We start from the raw sequence: 12,174 nt of genomic DNA on the forward strand, positions 1-12,174 counted from the left end.
AAAATTGCAGGCATTGAAAATCTGAATGGAAAATTATGCTAACACTTGATCCCCAAAGCCAGTCAGCCATCTCTGCAAGCCCCAACAAGTGTGATGGGATACTCTTCACTTGCTTGGATGAGCATTGTTTTATCAACATTAAAGAAGCTCAATGCTAGACCAGCCATATAATCTGAGGAAATTAATTCCTTTGACCCAATGTCCACCAAGTTGTCTCCCTTAGCTTATCGTGCTTGTCTATGGCTTGCGTTCCTCCAAATCTTTCCCATCGATGCACCTATCCAACTGTCTTATTAAATGTTGTGATTATATCCACCCCTAACCTCTGGTACCCCTTTCTGTTCTTCCTTCTTTTTGTCCCCTCTCCCACCCAGACACCCCCTCACCAATCCATTCCCATCCACTTTCCCCAATTCCCCACTGGATTCTTCTGCTTTCCCTCTTTCTTATTCCCCCCCCCCCCCCATTCCCAGGTCTATCTAGTTCCTCTTTATTACCACTATCACCTTCCCTTCTTCTCAGATTCCAACACTGGTAGCCTTTGTCGTCTAATCATCCATTCCATGCTGAATGACCCATCTTCCTCCATCTGACCCCTTTTGTTTCCCTTTCCTCTCTGGCATCTGCCAATCCTCTGCTTCTCTCAATCATGTTTTGCTTCTCCTGTGGGTACACTAATCCCACATGCGCCCCTGTCCTGCTCTTCCCAACCTGTCCTCTTTGCACTGCCTTCTCTCTGCATTTGCAGCTTGACGAAACAGCCCTGCCCAATATCATTCCTTTTATCCCCCTGATGTGACTGGGCCTGCTGAGTTCCTTCAGTGGATTGTATTTGGCTAAGAGATAGTAGATCTCTCTTCAGCATTGGATTGTAATAGCCAGGAGTCTCATGAGTAGAGTAATAGAACACTGCAACACAGTACTACCCCTTTGGTTTTCAATGTTGTGCCAACCCATATATTCCTTAAAAAGTATTAAACTCTCCCTACTCCGTAACCCTCTATTTTTCTTCCACGTGCCTGACTAAGAGTCTCTTAAATGCCCCTAATGTTGCAGCCTCCACCATCATCCCTGGCAAAGTATTCCAGATACCCACAACTCTGCATTTATTTATTTTTTTAACTTACCCTTGAAACTAATACAAGTGCTCCCTAAACTTCCTCCACATTAGTTCTGCACTTTCACCCTTGAACATCAGTTTCCAATTTACTCTCGCTAGTTCCTGCCTTATCCCATCATAATTAGCCCTTCTTAAGTTAAACACTTCCTCATTTTATCTCCTTTCATCCTTATCCATAAGCTTTGCTGAAGCTCAGGGAGTTAAGGTCACTCATAAAATGCTCCCCTACCAAGAGGTCTGCTACCTGACCAGGTGCATTACCCAGAATTAGATCCAACATGGGCTCTCCGCTTGTTGGCTGGTTCACATATTGTGTCAGGAAAACTTGAACACACCTGACAAATTCAACCCTCTTACAGTCAATAAGTGCCAGTCAATATTGGGGAAGTTGAAATCACCCTAAACTACAATCCTGTATTTCCTGTACCATTCCAAAATCTGCCTGCTTATCTGCACCTCGGTGACCTAAGGGCTATTTGGGGGCCTATAGATATATGAAGGACATATCCAATTCCATTAATCCAAGGAACAAGTAGCTCCAACAATGCAAATCTCTTGCTTTGCATCCCATCTATTGGAGACACATTACCACAGGATCTATAACATGCATTGAACCAATTCATGAAGGTCCTGACATCTTTACCAATTTAAAGGGTAAGGGCAGTCTACATGCTTTCCATCCAAATGGCACACAATCTTGCTTGGAAACAACTTGCATTCCTTTTATGTGGCTGGGACCAAATGCAAGGACGGCCAGTCAGATCTGTCCTGTACAACCGGCGAATTACTGACCGTGCGCCTTGTTCCCGAGATGACTGCAGTGGAGTGGAGACAGTCACCCATCTTTTTGCTGAATGCAGATTCGCTGAAGGATGCAAGGGATCATCTCCGGCAGCAGAGTGACAGAGGACTCTGATCTCGGAGAACACACACAGTTAGACATCCAGAACTGCTGTTAAATCGTCAACTCAAATGAAAGATGCACTTTGGTCTGCCAGAAACCTGTTGGTCTTTCAGTACATGGAGATGGCAATGAGAGAATGCTGCCGACTGGCACACTACCATGCTGCAGGAGTACCTGCTGAGGGGCCTACTGAGGCTTGGTGCAGCCAATGGGAATGCACCATGGGGAAGGACCATAGTCGAGATCCCCTTATTAAGGGCTGAGACTGAGAGAGAAGTCCCTCAAACAATAGAGTGAAGAGAAGTGGTGGTAAAGGTATATAGAAAACAAATGTAACCATGTCCATTGATGGGAATGTATAGAGATAACTGACATCATGGATGTGAAAAGACTTGGTAAGGTTTTCTTTTTTGTAAAGAATTTATTGTGAAAAAGGGGGAAATAATGCCCAACTGTGGGGTGGAAACACGCTCAGATGGAAGAGTTGCAGCCCAATGAAGGAAGTCGCCCCCCCCCCCCCACCCCCCAGGGTAGTGGAAATGGGTAACAAACTCTGGTCTCGCCAGCGACGCCCACGAGTCATGGTGGATCCCGAGGGACGTGCTCAGGAGAAAGGAACCTGGCAGGAGAGAACAAAGGAAAGTGCCTTTGGGGCTGAATGCGCTGGCCGCTTCCTTCCACGTTCTCATCTGGCGTGTGCCCCTCCACTGGTTTCGCCCAGGCAAGAACCTGCTGCTGGTGTTTGTCCCCGTTGCAGAAGTTTGACGTGTTTCGGGAGCTCCGGACGGTCGAGCGGCCCCAATGAAAATGCCTTCGTGCTTAAAAAGCGGTGCGTTTTACGCCGGCGTAACCCTTGACGTTTGGATCTGCGGTCGTCTCCATGACTTCAGTTGAAAGGATGGTCCTCGGCCGGCGTCGTCGGCAGCTGAAGGTGCCGGCCTGAATGATCGGCCAATGCCAAGGGGAAGCTCCCGTTCCCGGCCGGACGATGGTGAAAGCTCTCTGCGATTTCCTCATGTCTACAACCCGAGTCATTGGGAAGATCAAGAATCTCTTGCTCTGGGCTCTTGCTTACAGTTTTTGCGGGCTCTGTGCCTGCCTGGTATTGCTGAAACTTCTGTGGCACCTCGTCAGGAAGCCAGCAGAAGCCTTGCAGTGGACCGAACGGGAAAGCCTCCCCGCCTGCTTAAACGACACGTCCCTGGGAACGCACTGTTACATGCGAATCAAGGTGAGGGCTTCGGCTGGATGGAGGGGGAAGGGGGGGGGTGGGGGGCTCGAATGGTTCTTGCCCAATTATTCCACGTCCGCCCTCATCACCCTTGCAATAGCTTCCTTTCGTGAGATTTATTAATGCTGCGATTGCAAAGTATGAGGCTAAACTGTGAATGTTCCGCGTCGACCAAACAAAGGGCTCTTTTTCATTCCAGTGAAGCTGGAGCAGGGAGGGACACTGCGGGCCCCAAGCTGCACCATGTGCATTGCAGTCCGTGCGGTACATTAATAATTTCCCCGGCGTCTGTTCAGCGTTTGCCGTTCAGCGAAATGGTGCTGAAAGCGTGGACAGCTCCTCGGTGACTTTGGAATCGGACCCACCATATATTCCTATATTTCATACACTGGATTGCAGCCCACCCACTCCGATGGGATGTTGCTCCTTCCAGGGCACCCTCTTCTTTTGAAAAAGAAGTCGAGTTGTACCTGCCAGACACGTTCTCCCACTGCAGGTCACCTCCTGCGTTTCCTTAATACGTTACTGGAATGATAAGCTCAAAAAATGCTTCAAAGCCAGAAAACCTCCCGCAGGACACATTTGTCACTTTCAACAGGCAACATTCCGAAAGCGACTTCGTTCGCTCACCTTTCATGGTTATTGGACTCAGTTGGGTCATTAGTTGGTATAAATATTGTTTAGAAATCTTCCCTTGTCAGTGGGCACGTGAACTCCCACCGTTGATGTGCCGGGGAGGTGTTCCACAGGATCTTCCGACAGGCTTGTGCACCACTCTGTTCGAGGAAGGCTTGGTCAAAGGTAACGCTATTTCAATAGCAACTGCAAAGAAATGTCTAGCGATATCCATGGAAGGATGATCGAGAAGTGTTATTAAGTAAAGGGTAGAGTGAGATGCGAAATTGTCGACCTTTGGGGGAAAAAAATTAGCTTAAGGAATGGAGTTGATTTTGTTTTAGTATTTGGAACCCATATATGGATTTTAGGGATAATTTTCCGTCCACCTTGTCTATCGTATCCACTCCTCTTAATTAGTCATTTTTAATAAAAGTTAGTGATTGTCTATGCCAATATTATTGTATATTAAATGGTAGGTGTTTCTTTTCTCACTTTTGGGTGGGAGGGGGAGAAAATATACAAAATTGTTTTATATCCATTGGCAATGGATGTTTTATTCATTTTTTTCCTGTAATGATGCAAACAATTAAATCTTTTTTTTAAAAAAAAAGGTAACGCAATTTGTTGCATCGGGTTCTTAAAACTGAATCCGCTGGCAGCCCTAACAATTACGAAGGTTCATTCATGCTGCAGCAATAAGGCACACCTCATTAGTAACAAAACAGTTGAGAAATATTTGATATTTATTGCAGATTGATTGGATATATTCATAATAGAACTAACTGTAAAATGTATTCAGAAAGAGTGCAGCCAGCTCTTGTTTGCTTTTATTACTTAATTAATGAATTGGGAAATACAAGGGTACTATTATAAATATTTGTTACGAAAGGTTTTGTCTTTGAATGTTTTAAGGTTGCAGTGGAAGTGAATGTTGCCACATATTTTCTTTGAAAATTGAGCCTTGTGCTGCTTGTTGATGTCAGAATCAGTATTTGATGCCGTACATACATACATCTACTTGGAATATTAGAAATGAGAGGAATCTGAACAGTGTTAACCAACTGTCACTTTGCTAATACAGTTTAAGAAGTAGCTCCCATTTTCATTTGACATAAAAATGCACAACTCTGTCACTGTAGCAGGTTTTAATCTCTGCCCTATGTTTCTTCTGTGCTAAGTTTCGCATGGTCTTCCCACTCAGAGCTATTCCAGGTGAATTACCCTTCTTGTTCGCTTCTCTCATTGTTTCCACTGATAAGAAATGGTGAAATTCAAATGATCGCCTTGACTAGTGACTTAATGACTTGAGAGGATTCAGGCTCGGAGAGGTGAGATGGGCATTCCACCACAGAGTACGTTGAATGTGCAGCAAATCCTCAATGAGCCAACCTTAGGTTCTGATAACCATAACCATATAACCATTACAGCATGGAAACAGGCCAATTTAGCCCTTCTAGTCCGTACTGATCCTCCTCTAATCCCACTTACTGGCACTCTGCCCATATCCCTCCATCCCCCTCCCATCCATACACTTATCCAACTCTTTCTTAAATGACAACATTGACCCTGCCTCCACCACCTTTCGTGGAAGCCCATTCTACACAGTAACCACTCTGAGTAAAGAAGTTCCCCCTCATGTTACTCCTAAACCTTTGCCTGTCAACTCTCAACCCATGACCTCTTGTATGCCTCTCTCCTACTCTCAATGGGAAAAGCCTTTCCACATCAACTCTATCTATCCCTCTCATTACCTTAAACACCTCTATCAAATCCCTCTCAGCCTTCTACGTTACAAGGAATAAAGACCTAATTTGCTCAATCTTTCCTTGTATTCCAGATGCTGAAACCCAGGCAACATTTTTGTAAATCTTCTCTGCACTCTCTCTATCTTGTTAATACCCTTCCTATAAATCGGTGACCAGAACTGCACACAGTACTCTAAATTTGGCCTTGTCCAGTTTCATTATAACTTCCCAACTCCTATACTCTATGCACTGATTTATATAGGCAAGCATACTAAAGGCCTTCTTCACCACCCTATCCACATGCACTCCTACCTTCAGGGAATAATGCACCATTATTCCTGAATCTTTCTGCTCCACTGCATTCTTCAACGCCCTCCCATTTACCACATATGTCTTGCTTTGATTATTCTTTCCAAAATGAAGCACCTCACACTTATCAGCATTAAACTCAATCTGCCATCTTTCTGCGCACTCCTCTAAGCAGTTTAAATCCCTCTGCAATCTTTGAAAACCCTCTTTATCATCCACAGTTCCCCCTATTTTAGTATCAGCTGCATATTTACTAATCCAATTTAATGCCCCATCCTCCAGATCATTAATATATATGACAAACAGTAATGGTCCCAATACCGAACCCTGAAGTACACCGCCTGTCACCGGCCTCCATCCTGACAAACAATTATCTACTACTACTCTGTGGCACCTTCCTTCCAGCCACTGTTGAATCCATTTGACTATCTCCAAATTAATACCCAAGGATTTAGCCTTCCTAACTAACCTCCCATGCGGAACCTTATCGAAGGCCTTACTGAAGTCCATATAGACAACATCTACTGCTCTACCCTGATCAACATTCCTAGTCACCTCTTCAAAAAATTCAACAAGATTGGTCAAACACAACCTTCCACGTACAAATCCGTGTTGAGTGTCCCTGATCAAACCGTGTCTCTCCATATACTTATATATACTATCTCTAAGAACGCTTTCCATCAATTTCCATAAATTTGACAGACATCAAACTTACAGGCCGATAATTGCTAGGCTTGCTCCTCGAACCCTTTTTAAACAAAGGAACCACATGCGCAACACGCCAATCCTCCGGCATTATCCCCGTCTCTAATGACATTTGAAAAATCACTGCCAGAGCCTCTGCTATTTCCTCACTAACTTCTCTCAAGGTCCTGGGGAAAATCCTTTCAGGACCTGGAGACTTATCCACCTTTATATGTTTCAAAAGCTCCAGAACTACCTCTTTCTTAATCACTATAGTCTCCATATTTATCCCCTTTGCTTCCTTCACCCTGTACAGTTCAATATCCTTCTCCTCAGTAAATACTGAGGAAAAGAAATTGTTCAAGACCTCCCCCATCTCTTTTGGCTCCACACACATTTGTCCTTTCTGATTCTCTATTGGACCAATTTTGTCTCTCACTTTCCTTTTGCTATTTACATATTTGTAGAAACCCTTTGGATTTATTATCACCCTGCTTGCTATAGCCACCTCATAGAAGAGAACATTGACACAACTTTCCCTGGAGCCGTCCTTATGGGTATTGATCCCAGCATCTGCAGTAGTCATATTTGAATGTGATTGGCAGTCATTTTATAGACATGTCAGACCACCTAAAGTGATGTAGTGGACGTTTGGTTAAGACAGGCAGGACTAATGATGAGAGAGGCATAATAACTCAGTAGGAATTAGATGTGGAGTCGATATGGAATTGTCAGGGATGGGTCCTATAAAGAAACGTGATAGAGGGTTGCAGATGAGTCAATAAGAAAGGAACATTTTATAGCCAGAATGAAGGGAAAATTTAAAAAGGCACAAAGTGACCAGAATAACTGGGGAAGAAATGCAGGGATAAGAAGAGATGAATTTTGAAACTCATGGCAGGCAGAAGTAAACCAGAAGCAGAGGTAATGGTGTCCATGAGAAAAAGCAAGCAGATCTAATAATGAGAAGCATGTGGAAGGTGCAGGAGGTATCTGAGATGAACAGAAGTGGGAATCAAGGAAACAGAGCAGGAGGATAAGGCAGAACATGCTGTTGAGACCCACACAATTTTCCAAATTAGCTGAAGATTTTTTCGTTTTTGGTACAATATTTTAATGCGAAGTATACCAGCCATGCTCTGTAATCATTTCCACCCTGCACTAAGAACGAGTGTATGTGTCGAGGGAGAATGTGGGTGTAAAGATGAAGGAGGTAGAGGAGCAGACTGCAATCTGGAGTCATTGGGATCACCTGTTCTTCTCCAGTTACCATGGTGCACAAATAGTCATAATACTTGTCAAATCTGTACTTAACTATTTTTGAGTACTTCCTGGCTTTTTGAATTAGATCACTTGTTTTGCTAATTTATTCACTCCTATCACTGTAACCTATTTTAAACCTTTATTTCCAATAAATGAATTAAGTTTGATAGCAAGTATAATTATATAATCTATTCTGAATTCTTAAAAATAGATAACATTGTGTAATGTGACCTTTTTTAAAAGATGATCAATGTTTATTTGTTCTTGTGTTCAAAATATGTAGGTTTCACTTACAAACAAATTTCAAATCAAATCAGCTGTGAAATCTACCATTAAACATATATAAACATATACATATAAACATATATAACAATTACAGCATGGAAACAGGCCATTAGGCCCTTCTAGTCTGCACCGAACCAAACACTCCTCTCTAGTCCCACCTACCTGCACAATGACCATAACCCTCCACCTTCTTCTCATCCATATACCTGTCTAACTTTTTCTTAAATAATAAAATTGACTCTGCCGCCACTATTTCTCCCGGAAGCTCATTCCACACCGCTACCACTCTGAGTAAAGAAGTTCCCCCTCATGTTACCTCTAAACCTCTGCCCCTTAACTCTTAACTCATGTCCTCTTGTTTCAATCTCTCCTACTCTTAACAGAAATAGTCTATCCGCATCCACTCTGTCTATCCCTTTCATAATCTTAAATACCTTTATCAAATCCCCTCTCAACCTTCTACGCTCCAAAGAATAAAGACCTAATCTGCCCAATCTCTCCCTGTACTCTAGATGCTTAAACCCAGGTAACATTCTGGTAAATCTTCTCTGCACTCTCTCCACTCTGTTTATATCCTTCCTATAATTAGGCGACCAGAACTGCACACAGAACTCTAAATTAGGCCGCACCAACGCCTTATACAATCTCAACATCACTTCCCAACTCCAGAACTGCACACAGAACTCTAAATTAGGCCGCACCAACGCCTGAAACAATCTCAACATCACTTCCCAACTCCTATGTTCCATGCAATGATTGATAAAGGCCAGCATACTAAAAGCCTTCTTCACCACCCTATTCACGTGAGTTTCTACCTTCAGGGAATGATGTACCGTCACTCCTAAATCTTTCTGCTCTTCTGTATTCCTCAATGCTCTCCCATTTACCACATATGTCCTATTCTGATTCTTCTTACCAAAATGAAGCACCTGACACTTATCAGCATTAAATTCCATCTGCCATTTTTCAGCCCACTTTTCTAAGCAGCCCAAATCCCTCTGCAATCCTTGAAAACCTTCTTCATTATCCACTATCCCACCTATCTTAGTATCGTCTGCATATTTACTAATCCAATTCACCACCCCATCATCTAGATCATTAATGTATATAACGAACAACAATGGGCCCAATACAGATCCTTGAGGCACACCACTGGTCACCGGCCTCCAACCTGACAGACAATTATCCACTACCATTCTCTGGCCTCTCCCCTTCAGCCAATGTTCAATCCATTTGACTATCTCAAAATTTATACCTAAAGACTGCACCTTCCTAACTAACCTTCCATGTGGTACCTTATCGAAGGCCTTACTGAAGTCCATATAGACAACATCCACCGTGCTACCCTCATCCACATTCCTAGTCACCTCTTCAAAAAATTCAATCAGATTGGTCAAACAGGACCTTCCGCCCACAAATCCGTGTTGAGTGCTCCTGATCAGACCCTGTCTATCCAGATGTTTATAAGTACTATCTCTATTATTTAATGAGGAGAAGGGCAAAATCATCCTTATACTTGTCTACGATATTTTTGTGAAATACATTTATAATAGGTCAACATATATATTTTACACATAGAGTAACACTTGAATAATATTGTGTTTAGACAAATCCTGATCTGTTCAATAGGACTAACATGGTACATCTAAAGTGAGAACAGTCCAATGAGAGAAGGGTCCTTGTACTGGAAAATTAGCCCAGCCAAGTGATTGAAGTTTCAGTCGAAAAGCATTTGGGGAATAGTGATCACAACTCCTTAAGTTTTAAGGTCATTATGAATCAGGATAAGCATGGACATTGCATCAATGTACTAAATTGGGGAGGTAAATTATGGCATTATTCAACTCCTCATTGTCAGATGTGGACTTCGGGTCACTCTAAGCAAGTGGTTCTCAACATTTTTCTTTCCACTCACATACCACTTTAAGTATTCCATACGCCATAGGTGCTCTATGATTAGTCAGGGATTGCTTAAGGTGGTATGTGGGTAGAAAGAAAAAAATTGAAAACCACTGTTTTAATCATCCCTAATTGATTTGTTAAGTGCACGGTTTCATAACCCCAAAAGAAATGGGCCAATGACAATTTTTCTCAAGCAAAATATTTCAGTAACAATTGAATCTAGAGCAGTGATTCTCAACCTTCCCTTCCCACTCACATCTCACCTTAAAGAATCCCTTATTAGTCACAGAGCACCGATGGCATAGGGATTACATAAAGTGGTATGTGATTGGAAAGAAAACGGTTGAGAACCACTGCTCTAAGCCCATATATAATATGTAGGAGTTGTTTAAAGACCAGCATGTTCCAGTAAGGAAGAAGGGCAGGGATGCCAAGGTAAGAGAACCTTGAATGAGAAGAGAGGTTTTAAAAAAAAGAAAAACATCTAAGGTTTGGAAGTTAAACTAAGACATGGCCAATCAGGAATATAAAGATTTCCAAAAAGAGCTCAAGAGGACAAAAGGCACCATAAAATGTCTTTGATGAATAGGATTAAAGAGAATCCCAAGGTATTTTACATAATAAAAACAAGAGGATAACTCGGGTGAGAGTAGGACCACTCTTGGATAAGGGAGAGAATTTATGATTGGAGTCAGGAGAAGGGGGTGAGGTACTAAATGAGGACTAGAAGGGAACAAGGAGGCTAGTGAAAGCAGTGTGGGGAATGTGAATGTGTTGGGCATCTTGGCTTCAGGAAAAGGATGATGCTGTTTCTATTGAAGAACAATTATCACTTTAATGTCAGGTATTGACAAAGGATAGAGAGGAGATTGCTGGTGCCTTGATGGAAATTTGTATATCCTCACTAACAAAAGTCCAGATTGTGGAGGACTGGAGAGCAGGCTCTGTTGTTCCTTTGTTCAAAAAGAAAAATGGGATAATTCAGGAAATTGCAGGTCAATGGTCAGGAAGCTTTTGGAGAGGATACCTGGAGATCAGATTTCTGTGCATTTGGAAAAGAATGGCCAATTATGGACAGTCAACAAGCTTGTGTGGGGCAAGCCATGTCTTACCAACTTGACTGAATTTTGAGGAGGTGACAAAGGTGGTTGATAAGTGAACATCATCTACTGGGCTATAGTAAGGCATTTGACAAGGTCCCTCATGGTAGGCAGGTCGAGAAGGTAAAGATGCCTGGGATCCACTGAGAGGTGTAAGTTTAGATTTGGAACTAAGGAGGCCTGAGAGTTTATAAAATTATGAGAGCCACAAATAAGGTGGACAGAATTTCTCTCCAAGGGTAAAACTGTCAAATACTACATTTAAAAAGGGAGAAAATATAAAGGAGAGATGTGGTGTAAATTAATTTTATTCCTAAGAGAGTGATGGGTGTCTGGAATGAGCTTCCAGAGGAAGTAGATACAATAGTCGAGCTCAAAAAGGCTTCTAGATAGATACATGTATATGCAGGGAATAGAGGGATATGGATCATGTATAGGCAGTAGAGACTTTGTTTAATTTAGCATCATGTTCAGTGCAGACATCGTGGGCCAAGCATATTTTTCCTGTGCTGCATGTTATATAACGGTCAATACATTTTCTTTTAAGTGAAGATGAGGGTTCCACAAAGGCAGGGCCGTGCAGAATGGGAGGAGGGATATGTTGGGTAATAACAGGAAATGTAATCTGTTCAGCAAAGGAGAATTAAATAAAGTGAAGGCTAAGCAATTTACCTTCTGTCACAAGGCACTGTACTGAATTAGTCTACATTTGAAACAATGAAGTCAATTTTAATTCATTCTCAACCTGATGACAATGTTTTCCTCACTGTAGATCAGATTTCAGATTTATTGTCAGAGCACATACATGACATCACATACAACTGAGATTCCTTTTTCCTGCGGGCACAACAGAATTACCACTAGTTGGTAGTGCAAAAAAAAAATTGTGCACAGTGTTTAGTAAAAATTTACTAATTTTTACATGATAGAGGAATTAGGGGATATGGGGAGAAGGCAGGTAGGTGGAGTTAGGTCATAAATTAGATCAGCCATGATCGTATTAAATGGCGGAG

General features: G+C 42.4%; 1 protein-coding gene across 1 annotated transcript in view; it reads left to right on the plus strand.

The window, feature by feature from the left end:
- Positions 1-3,012: 3,012 nt before the first annotated feature.
- The window catches only part of ephx4 (epoxide hydrolase 4), a 55,892-nt gene continuing 46,730 nt past the window's right edge, over positions 3,013-12,174 (plus strand). Inside the window, exon 1 of the mRNA XM_069936366.1 lies at positions 3,013-3,255. Within this exon, the coding sequence (XP_069792467.1) occupies positions 3,013-3,255 (243 nt within the window). The remainder of the gene's footprint in view (positions 3,256-12,174) is intronic.

The sequence above is a fragment of the Narcine bancroftii genome, chromosome 5 (assembly GCF_036971445.1).
Source record: "Narcine bancroftii isolate sNarBan1 chromosome 5, sNarBan1.hap1, whole genome shotgun sequence".
Classification (NCBI taxonomy): Eukaryota; Metazoa; Chordata; class Chondrichthyes; order Torpediniformes; family Narcinidae; genus Narcine; species Narcine bancroftii.